The 17,607-nt window shown below is 36.1% G+C and overlaps 1 protein-coding gene across 1 annotated transcript in view; it reads right to left on the bottom strand.

The window, feature by feature from the left end:
* The window catches only part of Slc5a12 (solute carrier family 5 member 12), a 43,602-nt gene that overhangs the window by 17,300 nt on the left and 8,695 nt on the right, over positions 1 to 17,607 (bottom strand). The window contains exons 3-8 of the mRNA XM_005364060.2: positions 15,331 to 15,382; positions 14,387 to 14,454; positions 8,205 to 8,359; positions 7,951 to 8,091; positions 3,129 to 3,258; positions 2,107 to 2,195 (exon numbers count right to left, since the gene is read on the bottom strand). Of these exons, the coding sequence (XP_005364117.1) occupies positions 2,107 to 2,195; positions 3,129 to 3,258; positions 7,951 to 8,091; positions 8,205 to 8,359; positions 14,387 to 14,454; positions 15,331 to 15,382 (635 nt within the window). The remainder of the gene's footprint in view (positions 1 to 2,106; positions 2,196 to 3,128; positions 3,259 to 7,950; positions 8,092 to 8,204; positions 8,360 to 14,386; positions 14,455 to 15,330; positions 15,383 to 17,607) is intronic.

Below are 17,607 nucleotides of genomic sequence, written 5' to 3'. Positions count from 1 at the left end.
TGGGAATACAGAAATTCAACAACCAATTTTACAATTTACTACAGTTTGTAGGGTTACTATGAAAGGCAAGAGTAAGGTGCTGTGAAACTAGTAAGAGATGATCTCTTCATAAATAATGGTTAAGAAAGATGGGGAAAGGATTCAAGAAAAGAAGGTGAAAGTCCTTGAAGAATAAAGGGGAAATCACATGCATACACATTGAGGTGCAAAGATGATCACTGCTTTCTATAGCCTGAAGCTTCCAGAGAGGCTGGAATGTAACTAGTAAAGGAGAGAAAGGTGAGAGAATCCCATAAAGAAACAAAGAGCATAACCAGGTAGCAGCACTGCTCTCTCTCTCCAACTTCACAGAGTTGTCTTGATAGACCATTGGAGCATCAGGAAGCTGGTGTTCTTTGTGAAAAACAGTGAAAGCTTATTTAAATTCCTCACATAGATCAAGAATCTTTTAGTTACTCCAATAACTGAATTAACTTCAAAAGGTGAAAATTTCTCATTCAAGAATGGTTTGGACTTTCCACAGGGCAGGGAACCCTGACTGCTCTTCAGACTCGAGAGGGAGGGGGAGAGAAGTGGGGGGAGGGTGGCAGAGTGGGAGGCTCAGAGGAGGAGGAAATTTTTTTTTCTCAATAAAAAAAAAAGAATGGTTCCTTCTAAAGAATAGTGATTTCTGCTTCAGTTGTTAGTCATTGTTCAAAGCACATAGCTACATAAAAAGACAGGCAAATGAATATAACTAGCAGAAAAGAAGGAAAACTCAAAAATAAACACTGTAGCCTTAATAATTTGAGATAGAAATCTAACAGAAAATCAAGTAGAAATAATTGAGATAAAAACACAATGTACAGAAAATTACATAATACTAATAACCAGACTCAGCCCTAACACACAACGTTATATGTTATAGTCCTGAAAAGCACCAACATCATTACAGATATAGACCATGAGAAGAATACAAAGGAGAGTTAATAAGATATTTAAAATCTATAGATGAATTAAGATGAAATAAAAGCAGTAATTCAAGGCAAGAGAGGAAAGACAGTGTATTTACTAGAAAATAAAACAAATGGCTGATAATTTTGAAGGGAAACATAACATGTGCTCTACTTAAGTTTTATATCACATATATAGGGTCAATGATTCAATAACTTCATTAGTATAACAAATATACTAAGCAGTATTCATAATCATATAATAGATTCCCTTACTGAATGTATTATGAACCAAAAGAGGTAATATCAAACATGATTTATAATTTCAGTATTTTAAGGATTGCTGGGTAATGAGGCACCATAATGTAGGCCCATGTTGCTGTAATCGGCTCTTTATCAGGCAATGTAATGAAGTCATAGAAATCAAGTTGAAGCTGCAATGGAAACTCAACGAAGATAGAAAAAACAGCAACATGCATTGGTCATTGGAATGAGATATGGGCAGATGGAAAATCCAGCTTGAGCTATTGACCATGTGAGCTGTAACATCAAGGACACAAAGTCAGAACTGCTCAAAACCTAGGGAGCACATTTTTTTTTTTACTATGATGTTCCCCAGATACAATATATGGAACATTAGGGTTTAATGCATGCATTTCTGAATCCTAATCTCATTTTTGGCCAGTCACCCTTTTTTATACTACTAGAATTTCAAAGTGTGGTATTTTCTTCTTGATTTCTTTCAGATACCCACGACTGAGTTTACCTTTACTGTAATGGGGAGACTTTAGTCTTTTTTTTATTGCTGGAATAGTAAAAACTCTTAGGTCTTTTGTGATGGAATGAATACAAAGTATAAACAATAACCAGGAAGTTTTAAAGTAGAGCTTAAGAATACACCTGCATCAAGCCTCCACAGTTTACTTACCATAGGTTAGTTGTCTCCCTCATGCTTATTAAATATGTTTCCTTATCTGCACACTGACGAGAGTGTGAGTAAAGATTCTTCTTCACATGCTGTGTGATACCAATGATCAAATAGAAATAGAACATTGCAGCAGGCCAATTGACACTCAGCAAGGGCTCAGCGGACAGATGATCAGGATTTTCATCATTCCAGTCCTCACCACTGCCAGCACAACCATTGATATCTTCAGCTTGTCAGCATACTAACCTCAGAGTTCCACTAAAGGCACAAGCCACAAAAAGTCCTGGCAGCCCTGGCATGGTGTCAAAAATCTTCATGACAAAATACGGCATCAACTGAAAAAAAAAAAGAAGCAGAGATAAAGGGAGAGGGGAGAGAAGTGAGAAGGAGGTGTATTGTTATCTCTGCAATATTTAAAGTGTTGAAATATAAATCCCAGTGAAAGGAGATGAGAAACTCACTTCCCAGTATCTTCAACGTGTGAATTTTACTGTTTTCTCTGAATTTATAATTAAGTTCTAAAATCCAATTCTTAACATATGTTGTTCAGGGGATCTAGGTATGCCCAGCTTGTGGGAAAGAAGACTATACCAGACAAAGTAGGGCAACTGAATATATATTGATAGAAAAGGGCCGTGAGTGAATGCTTCTCATGAGCATACTCTCTGAGTCTTCAAAACCACACAGTGTTCTATGCTTTCATGATACAATTGTGTTATGCCGAGAAAATATGATAGTAGGCAGTATGTGAATAAGAATTACTCAATTCTATTTATTTAGTGTTACTTTAATTTTTATGCTTTTTGAAATATGATCTCATAGACTATGGTATCCTCTCAGATTCCCTTTGTAAACAATGCTAACCTTAAATTCCTGATCCTTCCGGCTACACATTTATGTGCTATAATATAAAGTGCATGACACTGTCCTCATTTTTATTCAATTAAAGAAACATTAATAAACCTCAGATTACAAAGACAAGGACTAAAAAGTATCATCAACAACCAAAGCCATGGGTTAGAGATGACTTTCTGGTTAGCCGTAGCCTGTCTTCAGACTTTGTCTTCATTAACAAAGGAAGGTGTTGTTTTTCTGCTGACTTACTTCTGCATATTAGAAAGCACTGTGTGATGTCACCCAGGAGCTCAAATAGGAAGTCAAAGGCTTGTGCTTGGCAAGTGAGTGAAGGCCCAGGCAGAATAAGGATAACCCCACTACTACCCAACATATTCAGTACATTCTGCTGTGAAATCAATGGAAGTGCATACCTGGTCTGGTGCTGAAATAGCACCAGATGTCCAAGGGTCACAGTCTTTGAAGTTCGAGTACATGATCAAACCACAGAAGACAGCACACACCGCAATCATCCAGAGACCCAACAAGTTAAAGTACAAGGCACTAGAAGAGAGGACAAAGGCCAATTGGTAAGCTGTCTGCTACTTTGTCTCAGGGTAAGTTCATGACTAAAGACTGAAGGAGTTCCCTCTTTCTAGCTTTCAGGAAACATTACATTTTATAATATCACATTAAATGAGTCATTACACTTTTTAGGATAATTACAAATTTGAATAGGTTAAGATTTTTCTCTTTTTAAAAAGTGAGTTTTTTGGGGGGGAGGTAAATGGAAGGAGGTGGAAATTTTTTTTAATTTATTTATTTATTAAGGATTTCTGACTCCTCCCCGCCACCGCCTCCCCTTTCCCTCCCCCTCCCCAGATCAAATCCCTCTCCCTCATCAGCTTGAAGAGCAATCAGGGTTCCCTGACCTGTGGGAAGTTTAAGGACCGCCCACCTCCATCCAGGTTTAGTAAGTTGAGCATCCAAACTGCCTAGGCTCCCCCAAAGCCAGTACGTGCAGTAGGAAGGAATCGAATAGAAGACCCTGACTTTAACCCACAAACCTATGAACACCTGAATTTCGATAAAGGAGCTAAAAGTATACAATGGAAAAAAGAGAGCATCTTCAACAAATTGTGCTGGCAAAACTGGATGTCAATTTGTAGAAGAATGAAATTAGATCCATATCTATCACCATGCACAAAACTCAAGTCCAAATGGATTAAGGACCTCAATATCAGTCCAAACACACTGAACCTGATAGAAGAGAAAGTGGGAAGTACCCTACAACAGATGGGCACAGGAGATCGCTTCCTATGTATAACCCCAGCAGCACAGACATTAAGGGCCTCATTGAATAAATGGGACCTCCTGAGACTAAGAAGCTTCTGTAAAGCAAAGGACACTGTCACTAAGACAAAAAAGCAACCCACTGACTGGGAGAAGATCTTCACCAACCCCGCAACTGACAAAGGTCTGATCTCCAAAATACATAAAGAACTCAAGAAACTAGACTGTAAAAGGCTAATCAACCCAATTATAAAATGGGGCACTGAGCTGAACAGAGAATTCTCAACAGAAGAACTTCAAATGGCCAAAAGACACTTAAGGTCATGCTCAACTTCCTTAGCAATCAGGGAAATGCAAATCAAGACAACTTTGAGATACCATCTTACACCTGTCAGAATGGCTAAAATGAAAAACACCAATGATAGCCTTTGCTGGAGAGGTTGTGGAGAAAGGGGTACACTCATCCATTGCTGGTGGGAATGCAAACTTGTGCAACCACTCTGGAAAGAAGTGTGGCGGTTCCTCAAGAAATTTGGGATCAACCTACCCCTGGACCCAGCAATACCACTTTTGGGAATATACCCAAGAGAGGCCCTATCATACAACAAAAGTATATGCTCAACTATGTTCATAGCAGCATTGTTTGTAATAGCCAGAACCTGGAAACAACCTAGATGCCCTTCAATGGAAGAATGGATGAAGAAAGTATGGAATATATACATATTAGAGTATTACTCAGGAGGTGGAAAATTTTAATTAATTAATTAATTAAAAAGAGGGTTTTGCCAAATTGTAATATGTATGATATATGACCTATTCTTTTTATAATATTTCACATACTGATTATTCTCATTATATAACTTTAAGTGGCTTTTTCCTCTACTCAATTAATGAAACTGTCAAAAAGCCAACTTGCATTTTAATAACTTCTTCGAGGAAGATAATAATGAGATAACATAAAAATAGACAAGTATTTGTTTCAGTCACTTTGAGATGAAGGCAGATGAAAGTTAAAGTTGAGTATTTTAAAGATAATAGGAACAAACTAGAATCAAATATCTATAAAGAGAAGAATGTTTTGGTGAAATAAATAATACCTTTCTGCTTTCCTATTAATATGCTTGTTTAGCTTTGAAATGGGATCTCCACTTATTCCAGAAAGGTCTTAGACATCTAGGGACAAGAATCCATTCTCCTTAGACTCCTGAATTCTAAGTACAATAGGTGTTTGTCATGTGCTCAATTCTTACTTTCCCTTGACGTGTGTTGATTTTCTGCCTCCTAAAAGATTAGTAGATGTAAGTTAGTAGATGACCTTGAAAACTTAAGGTCATCTTAAACATGATTTGATGAAGTTCATACTATCCTACAGTGAACTAGCACAGTTACAGTTGGATCTTTTTTCAAGGTCCTTTACTTTCATACAGGCATTTGAGTGTCCAGATTTTACTTATATTTCTAATCTCAGGGAAGACTTGAAAGTAGACATCCTTCCATTGTGCTAAAAAAATTTCATTGTAGTGAATTTCAAACTGGCCATTTTTTTTAATGAAGATGATTCAACATTCAAATGTAAGAACACACATTGCTTTCATGGCAACACGAATATTTTGAGATACATGAAAAAGTGTGTATGTATGTGTGTACACATGCTCATACTCATCCAATTTGTGGGTATCTTTATGTTTCTGCATATACACAAAAGAATGGCTTTCTTAAGGATTTCAATATTTAACAAATAACAAACATTTACCAAGCACAATGTTTTATTCTTGGAGCTTTATGGAAAATAATAGATGACAAAGGTATAGTTCCTAATGTACATCTCCTAATCTTTTAGGAGGCAGAAATTCAAAATGCCACAGGAGAAAGTTATAACTGGGCACATGGAAAATACCAATTGTACTAAAAACTCAGGAGTCTGAGGAGGATGGATCTTGTCTCTAGAAGGCTAAGACTGTTCTGTAATAAGTGGAGATCTTATTTCAAAACTAAATAAGTGTATTTAAAAAAAAAGCAGACATGTATTATTTATTTCGCCAAAAGATTCTTCTCTTTATAGGTACTTGACTCTAGTTAACCTGAAAGCAGATTTTTATTTGAATTTTAAATGCATTTTAAGATCAAAGTCACATACATTTTCAGTTGTTCAGCCATTTGATAAAGTTATGGGCATCACTTAATAAAGTGTGGAAGATTTATTTAATATCATTTACTTTAGTGGTATTTTCATGCATCACCAGTAGCTTGCTAGACTGCTAGAAGATGTATCTGCTCTCTTCATTTTGCGTTACAAAAAATACATATGGTAACATGGTAGTTCCCGACTTACTTAATGGTTCAACATACAAAACGGTTGAATTATTTCAAGACAATTTTATGTCTCACTTAATGAAAATAAGAAATTGTACATTGAAGTATTTTTAAATTGTGTGAAGAAATAGTAATAGTTACTAGACTTGATTCAAGAACCATGAAAGGCACCCCTGGGGGTGTAATTCCATTTTGTGTGAAATTTGTGGGGTTCTTTGCTAGCTGTATAAAATAATGGAGAAATGCCTTAGGTTTTTCTCTAGAGAATAGACTGTTCTGGAACTTTTGATTGTACCCAGACAATCTTACTGTGCTTATTCTCATATCCCTGTGAGAACTGGAGCAAACACAGACACATAATCTTCTATTTTAGAGTTCTTACATCTCTCCTTAGAAATGTTAATGATACCTGTATCTGTTAAATTGAATTAAAATGGATATCAGACCTGACTAATCCTAAAGCAGAGAGATAGATGTAGAGGAAATTTAACTGTGACGGGTTTGCAAGTGTAAGTGAAGCTTGGTTTGTTCCATTTTTCTAAGTGTCGACATTTTGAAAAATTGAAGCTTAAGGGAAACATATGGGAGGACTGCAAACAACTTAAAGAACTAGGGCTTCTCATAAAGATGAGAAAATATGGTGGTTATATAGCTGTAATCAGTAAAGTGTGTTCTGTGTTTTACTAGTGTGTCTGTCCACACGGTATAAGTACCATCCCTGTATTCCTTCAATGGTGCCATGGACCATATTTGAGTAGCAGCTGCCTGGCCTACCTGTTGTCATTTTTTTTCCCAAATAAACATTTTAAAATATCAAAACATGTCACGGTTTACCTACTACCATATAAAAATTAAACTACGACTGAAGACAGCACACAATGAATGAAAAATGATCAGGGCCATCTCGTACTGGAGACTACAAGCAGGAATTGTGATTTGCACCTTATCCCTGCTCAGTGCACCTAATCTAATCTATTGCTCAGTCAATGAAGACAGACCTTAATTGAGGAAAAAGCCAAGCAGGGTATGCTGGGATGGAAGTAGTCATGTTTGGCTGAAATAGTTGTTGAAAGGGATGGAAGGATGTGGAAGAGTACCTGCTCTACAAGTATGTAGACTTATGCCAAGATCTAGCACTCTGGAACAAATCTAGACATGGACTGTACATGTAACCCAAAGCTGTGAAAGACAGAGACACGAGACTGCTAGACTAGCTTCAACTACAGGGAAACATCATGTCTCAAAGCATTAATACCTGGAGGGGCCTGATGGCACACACCTTTAACACAGCATTCAGGAGGCAGAAGCAGGCAGATCTCTGAGTTCAAGACCGCCTGGTCTACATAGTGAGCTTTAAGACAGTTAGGGCTATGTTGAAAAACCCTATCTCAAATAAATAATTAAACTGAGATGGAGATTGATAAAGCAGGGCATCCAACATCCTCCTCTAGCTTCCACACGTATGCACTTACTTCCCAAACACATACTTTTACATACACCACACTCACAGGCATACATATATACACACATAAACACAAAGACTTTGAACAGGATAAATAAGTCTCTTCCTTTATCACATGCATCCATACATAAGTAATGACTCACCGAGGTAAGGGATAACATAGAAATTGTTCTTAACCAACAACTTACAGCTTAGCATGCTTTTCCGTCTTGCAAGAGATGCACCTCTGGATGGTTGATTGGTTAACTCCATAGATTCCAAGCCAAGTAAAAGTTCCTCCTACTGTAATTGTCCAAAAAGTGTGCCGTCTGAGGGGGTCTACATCGAAGCTGTGACACAGGAAAGATGGGATAAGAGGCATGGTTCTTTGTTGCCCAGCTGTTATTTTATGGGGTCATGTAATCAAATTTTATGAAGGGTAAAAAAGTAGCGTTGAACATACTCAACTACGTTTAGCCGGGATCCATTTCGTGAATGCTCTAACACATTGTGGAACCCACCAGCGTGATTCGATCCTTGAATGAGAACTGTTAAGAAGCCCACAATCATGACAACCATCTGAAACGCATCTGTCCACACCACTGCTTTTAAACCTCCCTGAAAGGGGGAGAATGGTATGAGTTACTGAAAATGAGGGCTGTAACCCCTCCAACTCTAGACAGTCTCCCTGTTACTGATTCATACAAAACTCATCCTGACTGTAGTAACATCTTTCAAGTGACAAGTTCTGAGTTAACACATGGCAGCAAAATGCTAAGTGAAGGAGGCATGTCCCCTCTGCAATTCCATGAGTTTGTAAGTTTAATAGTAGAGTTGGAAATTAAATAATAATACAAACCTTTACTTAAAAGTGTGGGAAGGAGCAATGAAGACTAGTTACTTTTGAGAAATACAGGAATGCTATCACCTGGTCTGAGGAAGTGACAGTTAAGGTAAGTTCTGAGTAATGGATAAAAATCTATGAGATTCAGCACACAAGCTGAGGATCTGTTTGGAGAGTATGAACAAAAAAGAAGTAGAAGTCTCTGAGGAAATGAGAGAATTCTGAGAGCTGCAGATGGAAGGTGCAAATAGACCAAAAGGAGCAGATAGATTTAGATGAGACCACTTAAATAATTCCCTAAGAACAAAGAGAATCACATGATGACATTTGTTTCACAGTAGCTACTGTGAATGGCAAGGCTGCAGTAGAACATAAATTTCTAAGTTTATTTTTGTTTTCCATGCCCAAGATGATCAATGATTGAAGCAGGGCAGAGATGGAAATAACTCCATGGCTTTGAGAGGTATTTAGAGAATAGGATTCTCATACTGCATGTTTCATTTAATACAGGTAAGGAAACAGTGAAAGAATTGGGCAATTACACAGGTCCAGCTGGACAGCCTTAGGATTTTTATGAACCTAGTGATAGCATGTTATAAAAAATGAGAGAGAGAGAGAGAGAGAGAGAGAGAGAGAGAGAGAGAGAGAGCAATTAAGAAGAAATAAATGTCAGTTTCTACACATAGGTGGAGGAAGGTGTTTTGAGAGCAACATGTTGATTAGACAGTCAGACAAATACACCAGAGTTTCAGAAAGGCTAATCTAATGGTTAAGTTTAGTATAAATACTGGGCAAGAGGTTAAAGCAGTAATTATACCAAGGCTGCCTCCCTTTTAGTGAAGGAGGCAGAGAGAAACAGTACCCATATTCCTCCCCAAGGATATTGAATTATCTGAGGCTAGAGGTGGGTTCTTTTATTCCTGGTTTTTTCAAAGTTTCCCAAATGATTCTGATGCAGAATTCTTGTTGAAATCATATGTACAGAAGGGAAAGAGAAAAATAAGAACTTACTGTAGCAATCCATGACTTGAATCTCCTAGGATCATATTGAACGTGACAAAGGCAATTAGGGAAAGATTAAATGAAGTTGCATATAAAATGTGCTTTTTCAAGTGAATAAGTGCCAGTAAAATGAAAGGAGGTGATATTTTTAACACTGAAAATTAGAATTATCATCTTGTTACTCCTCCAGAGTGTCAGTAACTTCTATGAAAAGTTGATACACTTATCTTTAGCTTGAGCAGAAAGAAGATACTGGAGTAACCTATCATTTATTTATAAACTATTTACTTTTTTTCTATGACTGCTTACACTGATTTTCTTTCTTAAGCCTATAATATTTTTAACACACTCTAACCTATTTAGAGATTATTTTTTAATCTGGACCTGTCTTTATTGAGTGACTCAAGCCTTTTCTGACCTCGTGAGCCAAACCTTCAACTGCTACACACCTTTGCACTGGCAGCAGACTCTATCCTACTTAGGTACATGAGATCCAAGTCATAAGCCTGGTTAAACATTTAACCCTTTAACAGTTTTGTTTTGTTTCTTTAGGAAGCTGGTGCCTGTAGAGTAGCATTGCCATTTCTACTTAGCATGCTGGCTACTCAAGTGGTAGCTATAGAGAAAAGTCACTTAAAGGATCTGTATGCATTTCTATCTTTTTCTTTTTCTGTTCAACTTTCTCAGGCCCTATGTAGAAATTTGTGCCCCATGTTGGAACACCATATGTACCAGGCTTTCTTGGACTGTGAACCAGTTCCCAAATGATGGCACAGAGGTTTCTTAGAAATGCTTGCTCTTAGTTTAGGTTTGTCCCACTAGCTCTTATAATCTAATGTATCCTGTTTCTCTTCATCTACATTTTGCCTTGGAGCTTTTTACCTCTCTCTCATTCTGTGCGTCCTACATAGAGTTTGGTTGCTTGGCAGCTACTGGCTGACTCCCCCTGGATATTTCCTTCTCTATCTTCCTTGTTCTCTTATCTTTGAAGGTTAGATGACTGCTTCTACTCATTCTGTCTACCCATCAGTCCCAACTATCTCTCTATTGCCTAACTATTGACTGTTTTCCTTTTTATTAGACCAATCAGGTACCTTAGGCAAGCAAAGCAGCACATTTTTACATTGTTAAACAAGTGCAGCATGAACAAATATAACACATTTTTACATTGTTATATAAACGCAGGATAAAAAAATGTAGTACCTTTTAACATAATTAAAATAATATTCTTCAACCTAAAATGTAACACATCTTCTACAACTGATGGAAAAATAATTTATCCTTTTGGTGAGCCATTGTCAGTCACCTCTTGCCTAGCTAGATGGAGAAGAGATTCAGAAGAAGTATGTTGAGATGAGATTAGATGAAAGACCCAGATATACCTAATGAAATAATTTAAAATCCATGTTAACAAGCTTGTTGCCCCACAAATGGACAAAAGTATTTGATCAGACAGTCAACATGAATACATGATAGTCTTAGGCATGCAGGTTGTGCAAGAAAGAATGGAGGTGTAGAATTGGTTAAACACACTCTGAACCATTTATAGGTTTTTTTCATCTGAATCTATCTTTACTGTATATCTTTCTTTTTTGACTACATGAGTAATTTGCTAAGCAATATGGCTAGAATTAAAGCCATGGCTTTTTCTGCAGTATCCACATCATTCTTTAGCTTTCTGAGAGTCTAGTTTCATGGCAGAGATACTGGTCAGAACCATGTTTATTGCCACAACTCTATGGAGTTTCAAGGTCCCTGACACCACCAAGAAGCACAACGCCATTTAAGTGTTCAGTGGTGGGGCCTCTTAAAAGAGCTGGAAGGATTTGTAGCTAATGTTAAGTCAGGAAGCCTCTATTAAATGATATGTGCTTGCCTCTAGCAAACAGAGCCTATCTGAGAAAATGCTGCTACCAAGAAGCTGAGCTTAACTATGTTTCTTTTGTTTCTAGAATTACTTCCCAAGCTCTCTAAGGTTCTATGTGGATATAGTTGTGCACATTGGTGCCATTTGTTGACAGAGGTTTCTGTACCATGTGGTCCCTTAGCCATTCAGTCCCAAAGAAACACACAGAGGTCTACATTAATCATAAAATGGTTGGCCTATTAGCTCAGGATTTTTATTAACTCCTATATCATACATTAACCCATAATTCTTATCTATGTCAGCCATGTGGTTTGGTAACTTTTATTAGTGAGGCATTCTCATCTTGCTTCCTCTGTATCTGGGTGATGACTGTAGAATGAACCTTTTCTCTTCCTAGAATTCTTCTGTTCTGGTTGCCCTGCCCTTACTTCCTGCCTGACTACTGGCCAATCAGTATCCTATTAAAGCAATTCAAGTGACAATTCTTTACAGAGTAGAAGACCATTGTCCCAAGCAATGAATCCAAGAGAATGCTTTGTTTGTCATAAGTACTTGGATTAGTTGATACTCAGTTTCTCAAAGGTAACTTTGTTGGAAATATAACTGTATATAATTTGAGATTTGTTTTCCTGCAATCATTAAACATACTCTTTTTCCATTGTTACCAGCTTCTATAATAAATAATAAAAATTGCCAGGAAATATGCCAGATCAGTTCATGCATATGCTCCTCCATATCATTGATTTTTTTCATTGATCTTCCATATATACTGTTCAGTGGTTTCACTGACATATCTAGCAGTGGAATTTTCTTTATCTCCAAAGACAGTACTTGATAAACTTATAGATTCCTACTCCTATCAGTTCTAAAGTACTTCAAAACATACTGTTTATAAATATTATCTTTTCTCCATTTTGGGTAAATATACCACATCTCCCCCTAGTCTCCAATTGAACATAAATTGAATCTCATTTTGTCACCATTATCTATTATTTCTCTCTCTCTCTCTTAATTTCATCATCTTTCTGAAACATGCTGTTATTTCCTCTACTGTATCTTACAAAAAGGCAGTCATTAAATGTATTCCATTTATTAGAATAGTTGTAACATGTTCATTTGTGATATACATTATTGAACTAGCTTATGCATACAACTTTATTCAACATCTTGCAATTCAGTATTTGGTATTCCTGAGAGGCTAAATCTTGTTTGAAGTTTTTACTGTTCCTCACTTGTGGTACCTTGTTACAGTCTGTTTCAAATGCTTTGTTAGTTTAGAATTAAAATTGTGTTATATTGTCAACCTAAAAAAGATACATTCTCCAGGAATATTTTGTCCTTTTTTTTTTCACAATGCATGAAACAAAGTGATTTACTAAACTTGAGTCACATCAAATCCATCCAAAGACCCAAACTTACGAGAAAGCTCCAAACTCAGCTGATATCCATAAGAGTCTCAAAAGCTCACCAATACAATAAGAATACAATTATGAGCTTGCCGAATAGTCTGATCCATCTTGCTCAAACAGTGTCTACAACTTTCAAATAATAGTCCTGATGTCCTGATGATCACACATTTAAACTGTGTATTGTACAGTTTTGTTATTTATAGGTGGGTGGGAGCGGTGGGAGATGCTTTTGGGAGCTATGATACTCTGTGAAATCTCAGCCACAAATCTAAAAATTATGGATAAAATAGAGTTTGACACAATCAGAGTAGACAGAGGAAGTACCTCTTTTCAGGCAAAGTATGAGAAAGTGTGTAAGAATTATAGTTATGAGAACAAAAACAGAGAGAAATAAAGATAAATGTTTTAGCATTGAGAAACAATAGTGTCTGCAATATATAAAGTGTCTGCAATATATAAAGGAGAGATAAAATTGTATATTATCATGACATATCTATATTATCATGATATATGTCACAAAGGATATGTGATATTAGCACAATGTCAAATACATGGAAAGTCAGTTATATGTCAATTTGTTTATTATTCTTTGCTGTGGCAGACAGACACCTGCTAATAATGAGAAAAGTATAACCAGATAGACAATGTACCTACCTTCTAATAACTAGTAAAGTATAATCAGGAAATTATATGATGATTCAGAAGAACAAAAGATTTCAATTTTATGAGTTGGGTAGAAAGTAAGTACACATTAACTATATAATGATCTAAATTAATTGTCAGAACTATATAAATATTCTATAAATACTACATAGTCTGCTTGAAAATTGAGAGTTCATATTATCAAAATAGTAAATGTATATAAGAGACAAAATAGCCACAGGTTCCTATGATTTATTTATGCCAACTTCCCTTGATCATCCATGTACATGTATTTTGTCATTTTTTTCTTAGAATATATAGAGAAATAGAAACATTATGTTTTTTGGACATTACAAAGGGTCATTTATCCTCTGATCCCTTGATATTTTTCGCTAAATTATTTCTCTTTAGACACGGTTTTCTTGATGATTTATTCCTCTGAATAAAGCTTTATTATTTTAGGATATTCATTGGGTTATTTTATAGTCCTAAATTGGATTTCTTCCCTGGACAGGCTTTACACTTTTTTATATTACATTAATCAAAGTGATTTACAAAACTGGAATCAGTTAAAATCTCTACAATGACCCAACCTAGTGAAATAGTAGCCCACTCAGCTGCTAGCACAGGGACTTCAAAATAATAAAGCTTTATTCTTCTGAATAATCTCAGAACCCAAATACTCTTTATAAATGGAACTGCTAAGATTTTTTAAAGAAAGTAATAGTGTCATCCTCAAGAAATTGTTATATAAAACAACATGTTTTCATTTAGTACTGGAATAGATAGTTCATCCGTAATTAGATACCCTCTTTTTGGAAATTTACCTTTATACCATATTATGAAGCAGTTCATGATATTATTTATGGCCCTGTACATACCAAACTGCAGTAGAATGTGCAAACAATTCCTGTTGCAAACACGGAGCCCCAGAGATCAAACCCAGTTACTACAAAAGAAGAAAAAACATTAAAGCAACTGTCTCTGTAAAAAGTAAAACAACAAACTTGACCTTCTCTGATTCTTTAGCTTCAGTCCTTCGTTAGGCTTTGCTGTTGCTTCTTAACCATGTCTACTGAAAAGCCAGAAGCCACCTATACTGATTTCAAAGCTTTTATTCTGTCATTTATCTGTAAAGCAATATTCATAATATCACATGGAGGAAAAGCATGAACTTCAAGTTTTCTGCTAATTTTTAATATTAAATGTATACTGATATACTTCTAGGCAATACAGAAAATAATCTTGAAGCTAAGTTTTTGAGGAACTAGTACTTCCCAATGTAAATACACAGCTTAATTAATTTGACTAACAAGTTCTTTCAACATAGGAGATGTCACTGAGAAAACAAAATTCTGTTTTTGTTATTTTTTATTTTTATTTATTGTTATTTTCAGGATTCTATAATCTTGAAAGGATCAACTATACATCTCAATGTAATTATAAACACCTTTTACTCTTGCGGTCCGATTTTCTATTTTATGAAGTGTTCTTCAACACCAATGACCTTACTTAGTACTTATGAATGTACAATACCAAAACTGCCGTCATTTCAAAGGTTGGAAAACAAACGTAAAACACCCAAATAAACAACATGCAATTGAACTGTCTGTTTATAATCAAGCAATTTTGTAAATCAAAATGCACTAAATAATAGTTTCTATTATTTTCCGTTTTCAGGACATTTTTAGAGCTTCATATGACTGCTACAGTCATTTCGAGCCCACTAACTATGAGGATCTCTCTCCCATAAGGTATTAAATATATGTATTTCTTCAAAGCTGAAAACTCATAAATCCTGAGATGACATATGTCAATAGCTCACCTTGATTGAGAGCCAGAGCAGGGGCATACACCACAACTCCAGTGTAGAGAATCTGGTGGAGACGCAGGAAGAGAGAGAAAGTGCCATGAGACATAAGCCTGCCTAGAAAGTTCTTTATTGATCTTAGTCTGAATAATTTACTTCCTTCAGCTTGTTCACCAAACATTTAATTCTCACATACTCCTATTTTAAGGTGGCTTACTCTCTATTTGTAGAGGGAATTTACCTATAAGATTAAGAAAAATGGTTGGGCTTTAAAGGTTCCTTTTAATTTTAATGTGCTATATTTATATTTGGCATTTTCCAAAAGATAAACAGTAACTCCATGAAGGGCTGAGGGGATGACTTCCTCAGGCAAGAGGACTGGGTTTGGGTCTGCAAAATCCACACAAATACTTTTAGACTTGTCAACTTCCCTGTAATTCCAGCTGCAGAAGGTAGAGGGATCCTTGGAGCAAATTGGCTAGAGAGGCTGGCTGTATTGGTGAGTCTGAGATTGATTAATAGACACTGCCTTAAAGAATAACACAAAAAAAAGCAATCCAGGAAAATACCTAACATCAGTTTCGGTCCTATACACAAGCACCTGTGCACTTGTACACATGCGAATGTGCACATACACACATATGCACGGGGCACATACAAACACACAAAAACAGGAAATTAAAATAATTTTTAGTTTAAAGCTTGAAAGCAATTTAGAAAATGGATTCAAAACTCTCTATCCTCGCTCCCTTCATGCACATAAACAATGTGCTCTCTGCTGGCCTCATGAGAAACTTTACTAAAGAATAAAGCTCATTTCAGCAATTTGCTACAAAACCAAAACAAATAGCAAACCTGAGCTTAAAATAGAGATTGGAAAGCTTCAGAGAAGTAACTATTTAAGGAAAACTGATATTGAAGATATCCTCCATTATCAGAACTTGCTCTAATCCACATAATTGCAATTGTTTCACTGGTGGAAATTAGCCAACTTCAATTTTATTTTAAACTGAATTTCATTACGTAAACCATGTGACTATGCATCCCATGTGAATGCCATGGTTTTAAAATGCAAATGTGAGCTACTAAAGAAGTATTGCTTTTTCACTAATTGCTTATTCAGTGTCAAATGGTCAACCCTGAAAACACACATACAGAGAACATTGTATGGACTGGAAGGGTCGTATTTATGAATACATGTGTATATACATGTGTATATATGCATGCAATAACATTTAGTGAAAAAAGGCACCATGAATTTGAAGGAGAGTAGGGTAGGTTATATGGAATTGTTTGGAGGGAAGAAAAGGAAGGGAGAAATATATTTAAATTAAAATCTAAAAAAAAATGATTATGATAGGAGCCTTATAGTGTGTGCTCTGATGTACTCACTATTTCATTAAATATTGCTAACAGCTTGAAAAGAAATATTATTTGCCTCTATTTTAGATAAACACCCTTCAGGAAGAGTCAGGTTTTAAGAGGGCAGGAAGTTATCTTGGAGCAGAGAGTACTTGGAGCATATCAGGAAGCAGTGTCTGTGTGCACAGATGAGCTTGGGCAGCTTAAAGAATCCTAAAGCCCATGTGGGGAAAGATTCCAAAAGAAGGAAGTAGGTATATTAATGAAAATTACTGTTGTAGAGCAATTAGGCTTTTATGGTGTGGCTCAGTTTATCAGTTTAGAAACCTAAGCCAGATATAGTCACACATAACTAATCCTAGGACTTGAGATACAGAGGCAGGAGAATTTGCAGCCTGGTTATATTGGGAGATCTTATCTCCAAACAGAATAATGACAAAATAACTTACCAGGCTATTCCATAATTAAATCTTTAAAAAGTAGAAAGAATGCAATAAGTTTGAAGACATTTTTTCCCTGTGGTTTCTGACACAATTTGTTTATATTCATTTATGATATATACACAATTTGTATGTATATGTGTATATATGTATGTTTTGTATGTGTGTTTACCTTTGAGACAAGGTCTCTCATACACAATTTGTATGTATATGTGCATATATGTATGTTTTGTGTGTGTGTTTACTTTTGAGACAAGGTCTCTCCCATACCCTGGTTAACATCATTATGTAAAACAGACTGTCCATGAGCTCAGGGAGATCCACCTATGATGGAGGAAGGTCATTGGTTAAGTAATAAAGAAACTGCTTGGTCTCATAGGTTAAAACATAGGTGGGAGGAGCAAACAGAACAGAATGCTGGGAGGAAGAGGAAGTGAGGTAAGACACCTCAGACAGAGACGCCATGCTCCCCTCACCCGGCCAGACACAC

The sequence above is a fragment of the Microtus ochrogaster genome (genome assembly GCF_000317375.1).
Source record: "Microtus ochrogaster isolate Prairie Vole_2 chromosome 14 unlocalized genomic scaffold, MicOch1.0 chr14_random_1, whole genome shotgun sequence".
Classification (NCBI taxonomy): domain Eukaryota; kingdom Metazoa; phylum Chordata; class Mammalia; order Rodentia; family Cricetidae; genus Microtus; species Microtus ochrogaster.
This window is presented reverse-complemented; position numbering and strand designations above follow the sequence as displayed.